The sequence below is a fragment of the Moschus berezovskii genome, chromosome 20 (genome assembly GCF_049115385.1).
Source record: "Moschus berezovskii isolate FMDL1 chromosome 20, NW_MosBer_1.0, whole genome shotgun sequence".
NCBI classification, from domain to species: Eukaryota; Metazoa; Chordata; class Mammalia; order Artiodactyla; family Moschidae; genus Moschus; species Moschus berezovskii.
In genome coordinates, this window is record NC_142479.1 from 57406778 (window position 1) to 57421432 (window position 14655).

At 56.2% G+C, this 14655-nt stretch overlaps 1 protein-coding gene across 2 annotated transcripts in view; it reads left to right on the forward strand.

Moving 5' to 3' along the window:
* Positions 1-3393: 3393 nt before the first annotated feature.
* WNT3 (Wnt family member 3) overlaps positions 3394-14655 on the forward strand; it is a 53022-nt gene continuing 41760 nt past the window's right edge. The window contains exon 1 of one of the 2 annotated variants that reach the window (XM_055408108.2): positions 3394-3648. In XM_055408108.2, the coding sequence (XP_055264083.2) occupies positions 3569-3648 (80 nt within the window). In that variant the 5' untranslated portion in view covers positions 3394-3568. The remainder of the gene's footprint in view (positions 3649-14655) is intronic. The other variant, XM_055408109.2, reaches the window with a different exon arrangement.

Here is a 14655-nt window from a genome sequence, read left to right on the forward strand (position 1 = left end):
ATCGGCACTTGCTGCATCTCCCGCCGCCCGCCCCGCCCCGCAGCGGCTTTGCCCTCTCTCCCTTCATCCTCCCCAGGCTGGTCCGGGGTCCCGGCTCCTGGGCCCCAGCGGCCTTCGAGCATGTTCCCAGCACAAGTGAAGCGCAGAAGGCTGAATCGACGATGTCCTTCTCCCTCCCCGCGATAGACGGGTAGCCGCCAGCGGGCGGGCGTGGACCTGGCCGCCCCGTCCTTTGTCTCGGCGGTGGCTCCGCAGGGAGCCGGGTCGAGCGCTGAATACACACCGGCCGACGGCATGCCCCCTGGGGGCGCACGTCGAAGTGAACCGCGGCGCAGCTAGAGCGGTGGGGGTGGGACGGGGACGGGCAATCACTCCGACGTCCTCACACAACCCAGAGTGCTCCCCACGTGCCAGCCCTCAGCCCCTAGGCCGCTTTCAGGAGGCCACCTTACCACGCAGGCGGAGGCCTCGGGGTCCAACACCAACGCCTCCACCGCCCCCACCCCCAGCCCGCCCCGGCTGGCCTTGGAGTGAATTTAACCCTTTCCCTATCGAGTGCGGTTCGGGTGCCCAAGAGACAGAGAGTGTTTCCGTTTGTGACACGTTTCTCGGGGGTGCGCTCCCCTTCCCGGGCAGGGACCATTCCTGCGTTCCCACCGGCAGCGTTCGGCCGGCGGGAGGAAGGAAATTAAGCCTGTGTTGAAGGAAGGACACCTGGCAGGGGAGGGGAAAGGGCTCAGGAATCCCCTCTTCTGGGGAGCTTTCAAGTGGGGGGAAATCCCCACACAGCTTCCATCCTCCAGGGCACCTGTGCTGCTCCGCTAGCAGGTTCCCACACCGCCTCTCCAGGGCTCTCCTTCCTTCCTTCCTCGGGCTGTGAGGCCAGCACAAGTCCAGGATTCCACCCTACCGCCCACTTGTGACCCTGTCTCAGCTTCCATTCCCATTCCCAGGCTCACACCCCGGGTCTCCCGATGCTCCCGGGCTGCCTGGAGGAGGCATCAGGATACACGTATCCCTTCAGGGAATGGCCAGGCTTGCCTGCTCAACCTGGGGTCGCTGGCTGGGCAAGTCAACCCCCACCCCCACCCCTTCCACAGCCTTCGGGATCTCCTGCCCCCACCTCCCAGGCTGGCACCTATGGAATCTTGGGACCCAGACATGACCCCAAAGAGGCCATCTAATCCTTCTTCCCCCTCAGCCCCCACCACACACACACCCCGTCCTGGCCACACTGCATCCACAGTGGTGTCTTGGTGGCCAGGGAAAGGCAGTCCTCTTCAGCTCTAATAAAGCTGATTGTGAGGTTCTGGAGCCTCCCAAACTACCAGGCAGGGTTGGAGTTCGAGCAGGCAGAAAAACCATCGGATAGCTCCCCGCTGGGAAGGGCAGAGCTCCGGGTAGAACTTAGCAGGCCAGGAAGGGTGTGTGCGGAGGGCTCTCTGCCCCCTAGAGTCAGGGCCCTGAGGAAGTCAGGGAAAATGGCAGATTCCCCGCAAATCACTTTCCAGGTGAATCAGAAATCAGCCTGCCACGGAGTCATCTCTTAAGGTCCCCATCTCCGCAGTCTCCACCCCCATCCACTGTCCTGGGCAGGTTGGGGCTTTCTCCACGCCTTTCTCATCCTTTCTCATTTCTTCCGCTTCTTTCTCCGCGGGCTCCCTCCCTAGTCTCCCCTCGCTCTCGTCTCTCCCGCTCTAAGCTCCTTCTCTCTCAGGCCCTCGCGGATGCGCTCTCTATTTTCACTACTCTGTCTTTCCCTATTCTCCCCTTTCCTCCCCTCCTCTCTTTCATCTCCAACCAGCACCCCGCCCCCCCCACCCCCCGCCCTCCAGTCGAGCACCGGGCTAGGAACGCGCCAGAAGCCGTGACAAGCCCAGGCGGCTCTCCCGACCCTTGATGCCCCCGGGCCAGTGTTCCAAGCTCCCCGCGCCCATCACAGCCTTGTGCGCTGAGGGCTCTCAGGATGGGCAGGGGCAGTGGGTTCAAGCTGTAGGCATGGGTGGCCCAGATCAAAGGCCAGGATTGTCTGGCCCCCTGGCACGGACTTCCTCCAGCCAAGCCCCCACCCGGTGGAGACTCTGCCATTGCCGGCCTCCTAGCGCTGGGGGTCAGCCTCCTGATGCAGTTCCAGGAGTCGCTGTCCTCAACCCCTCTTATTGGCCTCACTGTCTTTGCCCCAGGCCCAGGGATGCTCCAGCCCCGCTCCTGCCCCCAACCAGAGTGCCTGTGGGGGCCTTGAGTGGCCTGGGAGCAGGGTTGGGGGGCAGGCATCCAGGTGATAGGGGTCAAGGACCCCCAAATCTGGCTTCAATCTCAGCACCGCTCAAGGCAGACCTAATTCCTTGACTCTGGGGAAGGAGAGGAGAGAAAGAACCCAGGGAGGCCTTGGAAAGACTTTTCTTATGGCCAGGGGTGGGGCATTTATATACCAAAGGTGTGCACACCGGGAAAGGGGGCATTATCACCAAGTCCCAGGTTGGAGCTGAGAGCCTCAGGCAGGAGAGGTGGGCAGGGCAGGGGGGGTCTCTTGGCAGCAAGGTCCCCTGAGGACCCCAGTGGCTTCCCTGGTGGGGCTACTGCGTTTCACCCGCTGTAAACGGTTCATCCAGAAGATTCAAATGGGACTGCGGGTGTCCTTCTGACCTGAGCTTGAGGCCAGGCCTGAACCCCTCAAGGAGGAGAAAGTGACACGGCTCCGTGCGCAGGAAATGCAACTGGCCGCTGGTGTCAGTTGCAGGAAATGCAAAGGCAGCAGGAGGTCCCGATACCGATCTGATCCCTGACAAAAGACTCAAATGACACTCGGCTCGGTCCCCCGGCGCCGCCCGCAGCTAGACCTGTGAGCCTCCGCGGACCTTTCCGCTCGCCTCTCGAAGACCCTGGAAGCCACCTCCCGCGGCCGGGTCGAGGGGCCCGGCCCGCTCGCGGGCTCGGGAGGCTGGGAGGGGTAGCATTTCCCAACCCCCTCTGAGACCCTCGGATCCTGTCCTGCCCGAGCGAAGCTTCTGGAAACATCCTTGTGCTCTCTACTCTCGATTCCTCAAGGGCCCAAGTCCCAAGAGGTCACGGTCTCCGGAGAGAAAAGGAGCCACCCGTCAATACCCACGCCAACCCGGCACCACGTGAACACCCCAGTCACAGCCCCGGCTCCCTAAACCTGGCTGGCGGGGGGCCGCTGCTGTTCCGGGCCAGCGGAGGGTCCGAGGTGCCGTGTCCCCCCTCAAGTTCCCACTGGGTCCGGGGCGCGGGCTTTGCCCAAGTTTGCTGGGCGATGCCCTTCCCCGAGCCAGACTCGTGGGCCGGGCGGGAGGGGCGCGTGATTGACAGGCTGAACTACAGACTCATCTCTTACCTTAGGCCGCGGGCTCTGATTGGCTGCTCGCTGACATCCTCAAACCCGGCTGCTCCGCGCTGGGCTCGGGAAGGGGGCAGCTGCGGGTGGAGGTGCGCTTCTGACAAGCCCGAAAGTCATTTCCAATCTCAAGTGGACTTTGTTCCAACTATTGGGGGCGTCGCTCCCCCTCTTCATGGTCGCGGGCAAACTTCCTCCTCGGCGCCGCTTCTAATGGAGCCCCACCTGCTCCGGCTGCTCCTCGGCCTCCTGCTCTGTGGCACCAGGGTCCTCGCCGGCTATCCAATTTGGTGGTAAGACTCGCCTCTTATCTGCCCGCGGCCCGATTTCTCCGCGGAGCCCCAGGGAGGTTGGTGCGGGGGGCGCCAGCCGGGGGTGGGCTGCCGCAGGGCTGGGGCTCCTTTCTTCTTACCTCCCTCCAGCTCCCCACTCGCCCACCGCCGCCCCCCGCCCCGGATTTTCTGCTGGTGTCGCCTTTAGAATCCAACTCCTAGCTTCTCTGATAAGCACCATTTTCCTTCCTAGTCGCTGCAGAGGCTTGAGGACTTTCCCCATCTCAGAAGGTCTCTTATTCTTAGATCCTAACCCTCAACCGGTCCCAATCTGGAGGCCCCCTGAAGACCCTCCATTTGCTTGCAACTGGGTTTCTGGAAATCCAGCGAGGTCCCTGGGGCGCAGCCACTCCTCTTCTCCATTTTGGGGTCTTCATGGGCAAAATCATCCTGTTCCTTCGTTGCCACCCCTATCTCCTCCGGCACCTCCATCAAGAGATTTCCCCACAATAACCCCCACTGTGCCTTCATATTTTAGACCCCAGTGGCTTCAGGGATCCCCGGGGCAGGGCAATGGTGGGGGGTGGATTTCATCAGATTCTCCCCACTCCGCTCTAGATTAATCTTGAGCCTCAGAAGTGAATATGGTATGTGCTGATCCGAGATGCCATTGAATTCGGATTTAATTCATTTCTTGCTTGTCCATCCTGGCAAAAGCGGGGCTCCTTGAAAATGTAGTTGTTCGGGAGGGGGGTGGGTGTGTTCTTTGACCAAAACCCCAATTCTCCATGTCACATTCGTTCCTTTTGGAAAAACCAAGGCCCGAAGAGAAAGAGAGAGAGGGAGAGGAGGATTCAGTCCCTGGGAAATGCGGATACAAAAGACGTTTTTAGTAGATAAGGCTGGGAAACCAGGCGCGGTGTTCTGGGGTGGGGGTTTTGCCTGTATGGGGGAACTGGTCATGGAATAAACAGCCCTTTGGGAGCCCCAGTTCCAGGGAGTCCCCTTGTTTTCCAAGCGGCCTCATCGCTCCCCGGCAGGTCCCAGAGGCCAGAGGGGAAAGACACACTGAAACCAGCTCTCTAAATTACACCCCGCCTCTCCTCAGTCTCCAGCCCCCTGCATTCCGGAAAACTTTAATTAAAGAATCTTCCCCTCCTGGATGTAGGAGAGCCTTAGCTGGAGGTGGGGGGGTGGGGTGGGGTGGAAGGTAAGGAGGAAGAATTTGGGATCTGTGAGTGAGCAGAGGGTCTGTGGCCCCAGGATGAAAGTCAGAGAGGAGTGCCACCTGCATGTCCCCTTTTCCCTTCTTAACCACCCCCTGCCCAGCCTGAGATAGGAGGAGCAGAGCCAGGAGATTTGGGGATCACACCCTGAGCCTGTCTCCAGCTGTTTGGGGGTGGCAGTATTTGTGTCTGGGTGTTTGGGAGGGCAGGATGGGAGTAGGAGCAGGGCATGGCCAAGGGGCGTCATAGAGAGGGTGCTGAGAGTTTCTCCCAGGACAGACACCCAAGGGGAAATCTTTCTTCTGCCCAGCCATTCCTTCCCATCTTCGTGGGCTGGCCTGAGGCCTCCTGAACATAAAGAAGTCCTCAGGGTTGCGGGGGCAGCCAGGAATTCCGGGTTGGGGGCTTTGCTGGTTGAGGGGAAGGCTGCTGCAGAAAACAGTCCTGCCACACTGGCCCTTCCCGACCCTTTTCCCATCCTCTGGCCAAGGGGATGCTGTTCTCTGCTTTCTCAGGGACCTGGGGTGGGTGGGGAGGATGGAAAGAGAAGGCTTGGAGACGGATAGGCTGCAGGAACCAAGGGGGAAAGACCGGGTTCCCCTCTCCTATGAACTAGACAAGAGCACTTTTGGGGGGCAGTGCTGGTAGGGAGGGGTGGGTGTCTGCTGTGTAGCGGTGTATTGGGGATCATTCAGGTAGGGACCACCCAATAGGAAGATGCTGGAAAAACCTGGACATTGGCCCTAACATAATTGCTGGACACATGGCTTATTTGGGGTTGGGGAGGGGGACGGAGATGTTGCTTTGTCTGGGCAGAGAGGTGTGTGTGTGTGAGTATGTGTGTTTAGGTCTATGACCCTAAGGAGTGTCCTCTGTACACTAGCGTCCCTCCGTGTGAAGGAGCATCTGTGCCTGCAAATGGGAGACTGTGGATGTGAACTTGTGTGAAATGTGCCTGGGGGAATCCATGGCCCAGGGTGCCTATGTCTTTGCATACAAGTGTTGGCAAGCGGCTGATTCTGTGATGTGTGTGTGACAGAGAAAGTCGAGAAGTATCTGTGCCCGTGTAGAGGTCAGCACCTGTGTCTGCTGATGACACTGCATGACTGCATTCGTGACTGGGCATGTGAGTGTTTTGTGTGTGTGTGTGTGTGTGTGCATGTGCGTGCGCATGTGTGCACATGCCTTCGTGACCGTATAAGGGGAAAGCTCCACAGATGTCTTTGTGCACGGATATCAGTGCTCATGGCCATGACCTGATTGTGAGTATGAGTGTGAGGGCTGTGCCCGGGTCTGCCTGTGACTCTGTCCTCAGGTGACAGTGACCATGGTTGGGCCCGTGGCTCTGGATAGGTTTGCAGGGGTATGACCTGTAAGTGGCTGTGGATATGTTTGCAGTCATATGACCTGTAAGTGTGAATGATGTTCTAAGCTTGGGGGCTTGGTGGGCATCCATGGTCCAGCAGGGATAGTCCAGCAAGAGACAAGAGTTTTAGAGAGGAAGCTGAAAGGGGCTCAGGGACTTGGGATCTGGGGCTGGGCAGCATGGGCAAGGGGAGGTGCCTTGATTGGCACGAGCTCATCCTGTCTGCCCGGGGACTATGTCACCAGCCCTCCCTTCTTACGCCGTTTGTCTTTGGTCTTGGAGCTAGGGCAGAGCGTGTCATGTTCTCAGGGCCAGAGCCAGGGGCCGAGGCTGGGACCGGGACAGTAGAGTAGACAGGCCTCAGATTCCTGTTTCTACTCTGCCCCCAGGGCAGCCAGATTCCAATTCTCTAGCCCATCATAGCCTGCCCTCCTCGGCCCACCCAGCTCTCACATTCCCTAGGAGGGACTTTAAAGGGAAACTGTTCAGCTGGGATTTCTGTCTGTGCCACCCATCAAGGAGAGCACCCCACCTGCAGTGTTCCGCACTGCTCAGGCCCAAGCCTCCAGAAGGTAGACCAGAAGGCCGAGCGACAGGGAGACGCATCAGGCAGAGGCTCAATGAAGGAAGAGATGTTCCAGGGCCTTGCAGCTAGGTAGTAGAAGAGTTGGGACAGGAAGCAGTGGCAGAGGCACTGATTTCTATAATTCTTCTTGTCAGTCCCAGTTAGCGCCTGGTGGAGGAACTTGCCTTTCTTCTCCTTCTTGGGGGAAAAATGAACAGTCTTAATAGAGCCCAGCCTAGTGCCTGCTGCATTCCAGAGGCGGAGGCCCTGATGGAAGGGGCCTGTGCTGGGGGTCGGGAGCCACCTCTGTGGGACACAACCCTCTGGGCCTCTGTTTCCTCATGCAGGAATCACTAGCCTACCTCTGCTTCCCAGCTTGGGTGAAAATGCTCAGCAGAAGTCGAGGGAAGAGATCTGGAAAATAAGAATAGCTGAGCTCTCTCCACCATCCTGGGAGCCATTTCCCCCTTCGGGCACTTGCCCTAAGCCCTACCTCAGTTTCCCCATCTGTCAGATGTCCTGCTGCCTCCCCCACCCACTCCCACCTCCACCTGCCTTTCAGAGGCTTGTGAACATGTTCAGTCAAACCCTGTGGGGGTCAGTGGGCTGGGCTCAGAGAGGCACCTGGAGACTGCGGGGGAGGAAGGCCCCAGGCCAGGTGTTAACACTTGTAACAGGCAGGAATTACAGCTGGCTGGGGCTGGGGCTGGCGAGGAGCTGAGCTGGCTGGAGGCTGTTGATCCCACAGACAGACACACAGACAGACAGATGGGCAGATACCAGATCGGATGGCCAGGCTTTAACCGGGTGGTCTCCCTTCCACGGCAGGCCTTACCCTGGGGGGAGGTGGTGGGGAATTAATCTGGGTCTCTTGGAAGTGAGTTCACCACCCTCCTGCCCACCCCACCCCCATTGTGGGCGGGGCCTGCTGTCCAAGGGGAGCAAAAGTGGTTGTTGATCTGTTTGTCTTCTGATGGGACCACATTTCGCTTGAAAAAATAAAGAAAAAAGGCCAACAACCATCGAAACGGCAGCAAGAGCAAAACTCAGGTCAAATATTATTATAATGCTGGAGTAGGAAATGGCAACCCACCATAGGATTCTCGCTTGGACAATTCCACGGACAGAGGAGACTGGTGGGCTTCAGTCTATGGGGTTGCAAAGTGTCGGCCATGACTGAGCACTGCACTGCACAAACAGAAGAATGGAGCTGAGTTATGTTCTCTGAAGAACCTTTTTTAATATATGGGGGGAAGGTATGGGGGAGGGGGTAGCAATCAGGGAAAGTTCTCCCAGAATTTCAGAGTATTTTGTCAGCATCTGTGGGGCCAAGAGGTGAGTGATGGGTGCATCTGGGCCCTGAGCATCACCCTCACCCCAGGTAATCTGAGGGGCTCTCATCTGGGAAGGATCTGGAACACTTGCCTGGTGGGAAGAACTTTGGATGGAGGTCAGAAGAGGCAGGAGCTGGACTGGGGTGCCAGGTTCTCTAGCGGACATGCCCCCTCCCTCCCTGCAGCTTTCCCGGTGGCAAACCCAGCTAGAATCTGCCACCACTCATGCTGTCTGGCTTTGGAGTGCTTGCTCAATCGCTGGTTCAGAAACTGAGGTGACAGCGAGGGCTCTAGGTAGAAATCCCCAAAGAACAGGCTCGGCCAAGCAAGCATCTCCCATCCTGCCCACTACAGAACGTAACGCTGATAAACACAGGTGGTGCTCAGGCAGAGGTAGAATGGAGATGTTATGGATGCGAGGTAGGGGAAGGGAGCTCTGACCTGGAGGTTCTCTCTAGACTCTGAGTAGATTTCTCCTGGGTCTGGGCAGGAGACAAGGAGCCTGGGGTTGGGGCAGGAGAGGCAGCTCTTCTCAGAGAAGGATATAGCTAACAGACCCTTCTAGGGAGCATGAGGGAAAAGGAAGACTTTTCTGGTCTCAGAATGTGGTCAGCCCAGAGGGTGAGGGGCATCTGGCCTTCTAGCCTTTTCCATTCATCCTGCCATGAGCCACAGAATCCTGGTGAAGGCACCAGGGAGGGAGAGGACGTTCTCTACTCCCTATTCCTAATTAGGGAACGGGTGAGCCTAACCCCTTCTTCAAGGATTAGTACCACCCTGACGCTGCACCTACCTGTTCACATTACTGTGTGTCTGGACTGAGTCTGAGGGCGGAGTTTACCACTGACAGGCTGTGTGACCTGGGATGAGTCCCTTTCCTTCTCTGTGCCTGCCTCTAGGCTTTATTTTTCTTAGGCAGCCTGAGGGATCTCTTCTGCCTCTTGGAGTCTGCAGGGCCATGACAAGGACCTGATTCACGGCTGTGAAGCAGGGAGCTCCAGGTGGCCCCAGTGCCACTCCCCTGGGAACCTGCCTCCCCCACCCCTCCGGGCCACCTGTGTAGACAGAGCCTCCTAGGCAGCCCGGCCCTTTCGTTCTGCGGCCCCATCTGACCTAGCTCCCAAAGCTCCAAGTCCATCTGCTCACACCTCCAAACCTCATTTTCCCCGAACACTCACATTCCTCTTGGAGCCCAACTGCCTGCCTTCACATTCCTGTAGTAGGGGGTAACCTACAGCAAGTTCATCTCTCTGAGCCTCGGTTTCCCCATCTGTAAAGTGAGAACAGTGACTGTTTCTACCTCAGAGGGTTGTTGTGAAGATTAAATAAGTGAATACAGGTAAAGCTCTCTGAATAATGTCTAGCATACTGGAAGTGTTATATACATGTTAGTTTTACCCCTGTCTGCAAGCTATTTTGATTCCTTTAAGTTCTAGATCTAAACTTGCCTCTCCCAAGAAGTTCTCCCAGGTTGACCCTACCTGTGTGTGTATCTGTGTGTTAGTCACTCATTTGTATCCGACTCTTTGGGACCCATGGACTGCCGCCGGCCAGGCTCCTCTGTCCCTGGAATTCTTCAGGCAAGAATACTGGAGTGGGTTGCCATTCCTTTCTCCAGGGGATCTTCCCAACCCAGGGATCGAACCCGGGTCTCCCCCATTGCCAGCAGATTCTTTACCATCTGAGCCTGTTTTCTTCTTATCCTCAGAGCCAACTTGTCCCTTTAACTTGGTACTGGAGACCAGGAGCCTGAGGCTCTATACTTAACATGAGGAAGCTAGGCTAGGCTAACCTAAGTTCTGCTGTCTGCCTGCCCAGGAAAGAGGGAACAGAGAGGGCAGTGTGTTCTTCCCTAACCCTCCTCCTCCCGTCCCACAGTTTGCTGGACTCCTGAGCCACTGCCACTTCCAGCTGCGACCTGGAGCCACCTTGGGCTGGACCAGGGAGGGGTGGGGGAGGCAGGTTCCCGGGGTGGTGAGGGTGGGTGGGGGGAGTGGCACTGGGGCTGCCGGGAGCAGCCTGAGGAGAAGTTACTCCTCCAGGAGCTGAGAGATGATTCAGAAGGTGATTTATAGACGGAAGGCAGAAAGCCTGGCTCCTGGCAGAGGCCTGCCGCTTAATTACATTCTTTGGGGGGTGGAGGTACGAGCGGGGCAGCAGCAGGGGAGCGCCTCCCACCTCCTCCCCTCCAGGTCTTGTCCCTGGAGCCGCCCCAACTCCAGGCCAGTCCCTATGGCTCCTGTTGCTGGAGAGGGAATTCCCTGTTCTCAGTGGGAGACTAGGAGGGAGCAGGAAGAGTTCCTGAGTTGGGGGGGGGGGGAGCGGAGGAAAAGGGAAGAGTCCCATCTCCCAGGACTCCTGCAGGGGGGTCTGGGATGCAGAGAGGGCTGGGAGACGGGACTGCCTCGGGAAAATCACTTGGTCTCCTCTCAGCTCCTGGGCAGCTGAATACAGCTAACCCATCTGAGCAGAGGGTTTCTAGAATCTTCCTGAGGCCGCAACCCCATACTTTCCCTCCAGGGGTCTATCCTACGGCTGCTTCTGGCTTCTTCCTTCACCTTGACTCCTCTTCTGTGGCTTGACTCTCAGTGGGCCGTGACCTGGGAAGCTGGGGACCTGGCTCTGTGCTCAGAGGTCGAGACCCACTTCTTTGGTGTCAGGCAACCTGTGGTACGTGGCACAGTAGTTGCCTTAGATCCAGAAGGTTCTCCAGGCCAGATCAGCCTTGCGTTGGAGGGAGAGAAGCTTTCCTGTCCTCGCATTAAACTGATAATCACTACAATTCAACTTGTCATCGTTCAGTCGCTCAGTCGTGTCTGACTCTTTGCGACCCCATGGGCCACAGCACGCCAGGCTTCCCTGTCCTTCACTGTCTCCCGGAGTTTGCTCAAATAATTCAACTGCTAAAGGTAAAATCACTTCGGTGCTGTGGACAAGCAGCCTCTCGTTCGGTCGGTTACTGGTGGATTCTTTCTGTGAACACTGACCCGTGCGGCAACCAGTCTGCAGCATTTCTCCACTCCTTCTTAATTCCCATGCAGCCTTCTTCACAGCTTCGAAACCCCAAACTCCGCCTCTTGTTCTTGAGGCTAGCAAGGTGTGTCGGGGGCAAGGGGTAGGGAAATGCAGGCTGATGGACTCTGTTTATCTGTTTGCAGCTTGGCGTGCACAGCCGGGAGGAGTTGGCAGGGGTCAGGATGGGGACACTAGACAGCTCTCTGGTTCCCCCTGAGGCGGACCTTCTCAAAATGGCCTCATTATGTGTGGAGTAAATTCCAGCAATGTCAGGCACACCCATACATCTAGGGGAAGTATGTTGGGAGACAAGATGGGGCAGTGTGGGGTGGTGGGAGGTTTCTGGGCAGGGAGTTAGGGGACCTGAAACCTGGTTCTGCCACTGGCTGCGGTGTGACATTATGCAAATCCCTCCGCTGTTCTGGGCCCCAGCTGGACACGCTTCTGGCCTTGGACTGCTAGCTATTTGGACTATGTCTGGTTGGGTGGGTGGTGTCATTGAGAGGTGACTTCAGGGCAGGGTGGGGAGTGTTGAGCACAAAACCTTACACTCAAACAGCTGTGAGATCATGCACGAGTCTCTAACATCCCCCAGGCCTCAGTTTTCTCATCTGCAAAATGGGTGATGATAAGGAAGCCGTTTGCCCTGCCCACCTGCAGGGCTGTTAAGAGCTTCAGAAGGAAGGATTTTTACAAAAGTCCTTGAGAAGCATCAAATTCTTTCCAGAAAACCTCACTATAGCATTGCTAGTCCTACCGGAGAAGAGGAGTAAGATACAGTCCCTGGTCAAAGAGTGCTGATGATGGACCCACCAGGAGTCTCTGGGTCTTTGAGCTTAGAGATTTGGTATCTCCAGCAGAGGAGGAAGGAATGGAACCCAGACAGCGGCGTTCTCAGCCTCTTCTTGCAGTGGTCTTAAGGTTCAGTAGGAAGCACCGAGGGGAGGGAGCAGAGGTCAGAGGTCAAGTGGCCACAGAACATGCCCAGGTTCACCCGAACTAGTGCAGAGATTGTAGACCTGACCTGGGCTCAGCCAGGCATGGGATTCCTCAGCAGGGACAAGGCGATGGAAGGTGGGAGGAGAGGCGAGGAGGGGTGAGGGTAAAGGGCCAGGAGCCAGAGGGCTCTTCTGAGGCCTGTGGCCGTCAGGAAATCCTCGTCAGCTAGATGGAGACTAGCATACTGGGAGACAATTCACTCCAGCTAAGCTGGAAAAACCGGAAGGACCGTGTGTGTGTGTGTGTGTGTGTGTGTGGTGAGGGGGATGGGAGCAACAGGACCAAGCGCCCTGCCCCTGGGCACAGAGTCCCACTTATCTGCCAGAGCCAGCTGGGCCAGCGAGGAAAGCCAATCTCCACGCAGGGCCCATTAGGAATGCAAATAGGGACTATGGCGGCAGGAGCACGCCAGCCTCTCACATCCTGTCCAGCTCCTCACCATGTATCTTACTAACCTGGCTATCTTTCTTTCTTTATTTCTTTGGCTGCACTACGCAACACATGAAATCCTAGTTCCCCGACCGGGGATCAAACCTGTGTCCTCTGCATAGGAAGATGGATTCTTAATCACAGACCACGAGGGAAGTCCCCCTAACCTGGCTTTCTGAGGCTGTCTCTCCCCTACTCTAAACCTCCCTTGTCTCTGCACTTTCGTGGGCACAAAGCCACCACCACGTCAGGTGTGCCTTTCCTAAGCCCCCAGGAGTCCCTCTGTGCGTGTTCATGGAGACACTTTGCTATCTCCTCTCTCCTCTCCCACACTCGACTGCTCAAATTCCATTTTGCCTTTGAGTGCGTGCTTGCTAAGTCAATTTAGTCATGTCTGACTCTTTGCAACCCCCATGGACTATAGCCCATCAGGCTCCACTGTCCATTAGATTCTCCAGGCAAGAATACCGGAGTGGATTGCTGTTTCCTTCGCCAGGGGATATTCCTGGCCCAGGAATTGAACCTGCGTCTCCTACATTGGCAGGCAGGTTCTTTACTACTAGTGTCTTTGAGACCCAGATCAAAATCCTCTCTCTCTGAGTCTGAGATTCCAGATGTACTGTCCAACAGGCAGAGAATATGTTATCCCTCCCTTCTCTTCCCATCGACTCCCCAGGACAGCTATGCCCTATATTCCCAGCTCCCTTTCTCATGGGCCATGGGCATCTTCTACACTACCCATGTGTTATTCTAGACTACACATGTGTTATTATTTATTTATTTGGATATGCTAGGTCTTATTTGTGGCATGCGGGATTGTTAGTTGCAGCATGCAAACTCTTAGTTGCGGCATGTGGGATCTGATTCCCTGACCAGGGATTGAACCCAGGCCCCCTGCATCAGGAGCTCACGGTCTTAGCCACTAGACCACCAGAGAAGTCTCACACACGAGTTCTTGTCACCTTGTGCTTGCCTCCCCCAGTGTCGAGCATATGATGGGGGTCAGTAATCAAAAACATAACTCCATGCTATGTGTAATACACTTGGTAAAGGCACATGGGCAACAGAGGTTCCTAAGAATGCCAGTTATACACGTGAAACACGTGTCATGAGCAGACCTAAGGACAGAGTGATTTAAAACCTCATCCCTGGGTGTGACCCATGGCTCTGGGCGCATTGTTCTGCTGACTTTGAAAGGTAGCTGAACCTGGGTCCCGTCGCTCAGCTTAGGCCCCATGTGGCTAACAGCTCCGAAGTTCAAAGTGCACCCAAGAGGATGCAGCTCCCCATCTGAGTGGGCCGCCGTCCCAGGGGCTGAAGTGAGCCTCATCTCCGTGGTCTCAGTTCCCCAGAGAATTTTTTCCATCCCAACTCCATTTGCAAATATTTCCTATTACTGTTCTATTTCTCCTCAACAGGTCATACGATGCGTACGTGTCTGAGTCTTAGTTTGAAAATCTCATTTGGCGTGACCTGTTCCCCCATCAAGGAGCACGTCAGTATGTTTGGTAACACTGTGTATGTGCCGGCGTCTGTATACACATCATGAGTTGGAACGAAACTCTGCCCATTTTATAGATGAGGACTCAGGTCTTAAAGCCTGGGCTCTGAACTCTTGCCCTGTTGGGGCCAGAGCTTTTCCCTTCCGCTGCCATTCACATGCAGAAGCAAGGATTTACTCATTCGTATTCTAGCTTGGTCCTCAAAGGATGACTTTCAGTCAAGATTACATTTGACCTTCAGCTTGAAAGCTGCTGCCTTGGGTTTGTTAATACTATTTCTGAACCTCTGGGAGTTTTCTTTTTTATTTCATTTATTTTTGGCTGCGCTGGGTCTTCGTTGTTGAGTCTGGGCTTTCTCTAGTTGTAGCGAGTGGGGGCTACTCTCTGATTGTGGTGCACGGGCTTCTTATTGAGGTGGCTTCTCTTGCGGTGCACGGGCTTAGTTGCCTGAGGCACTTGGGATATTCCCGGACCAGGGATGGAACCCATGTCCCCTGCATTAGCAGGCTGATTCTTAACTACTGGACCACCAGGGAAGTCCCTGGGAGGCTTCTTATTTGGACACTTGTGCAAGTCACTGGCAAGCTTTCTA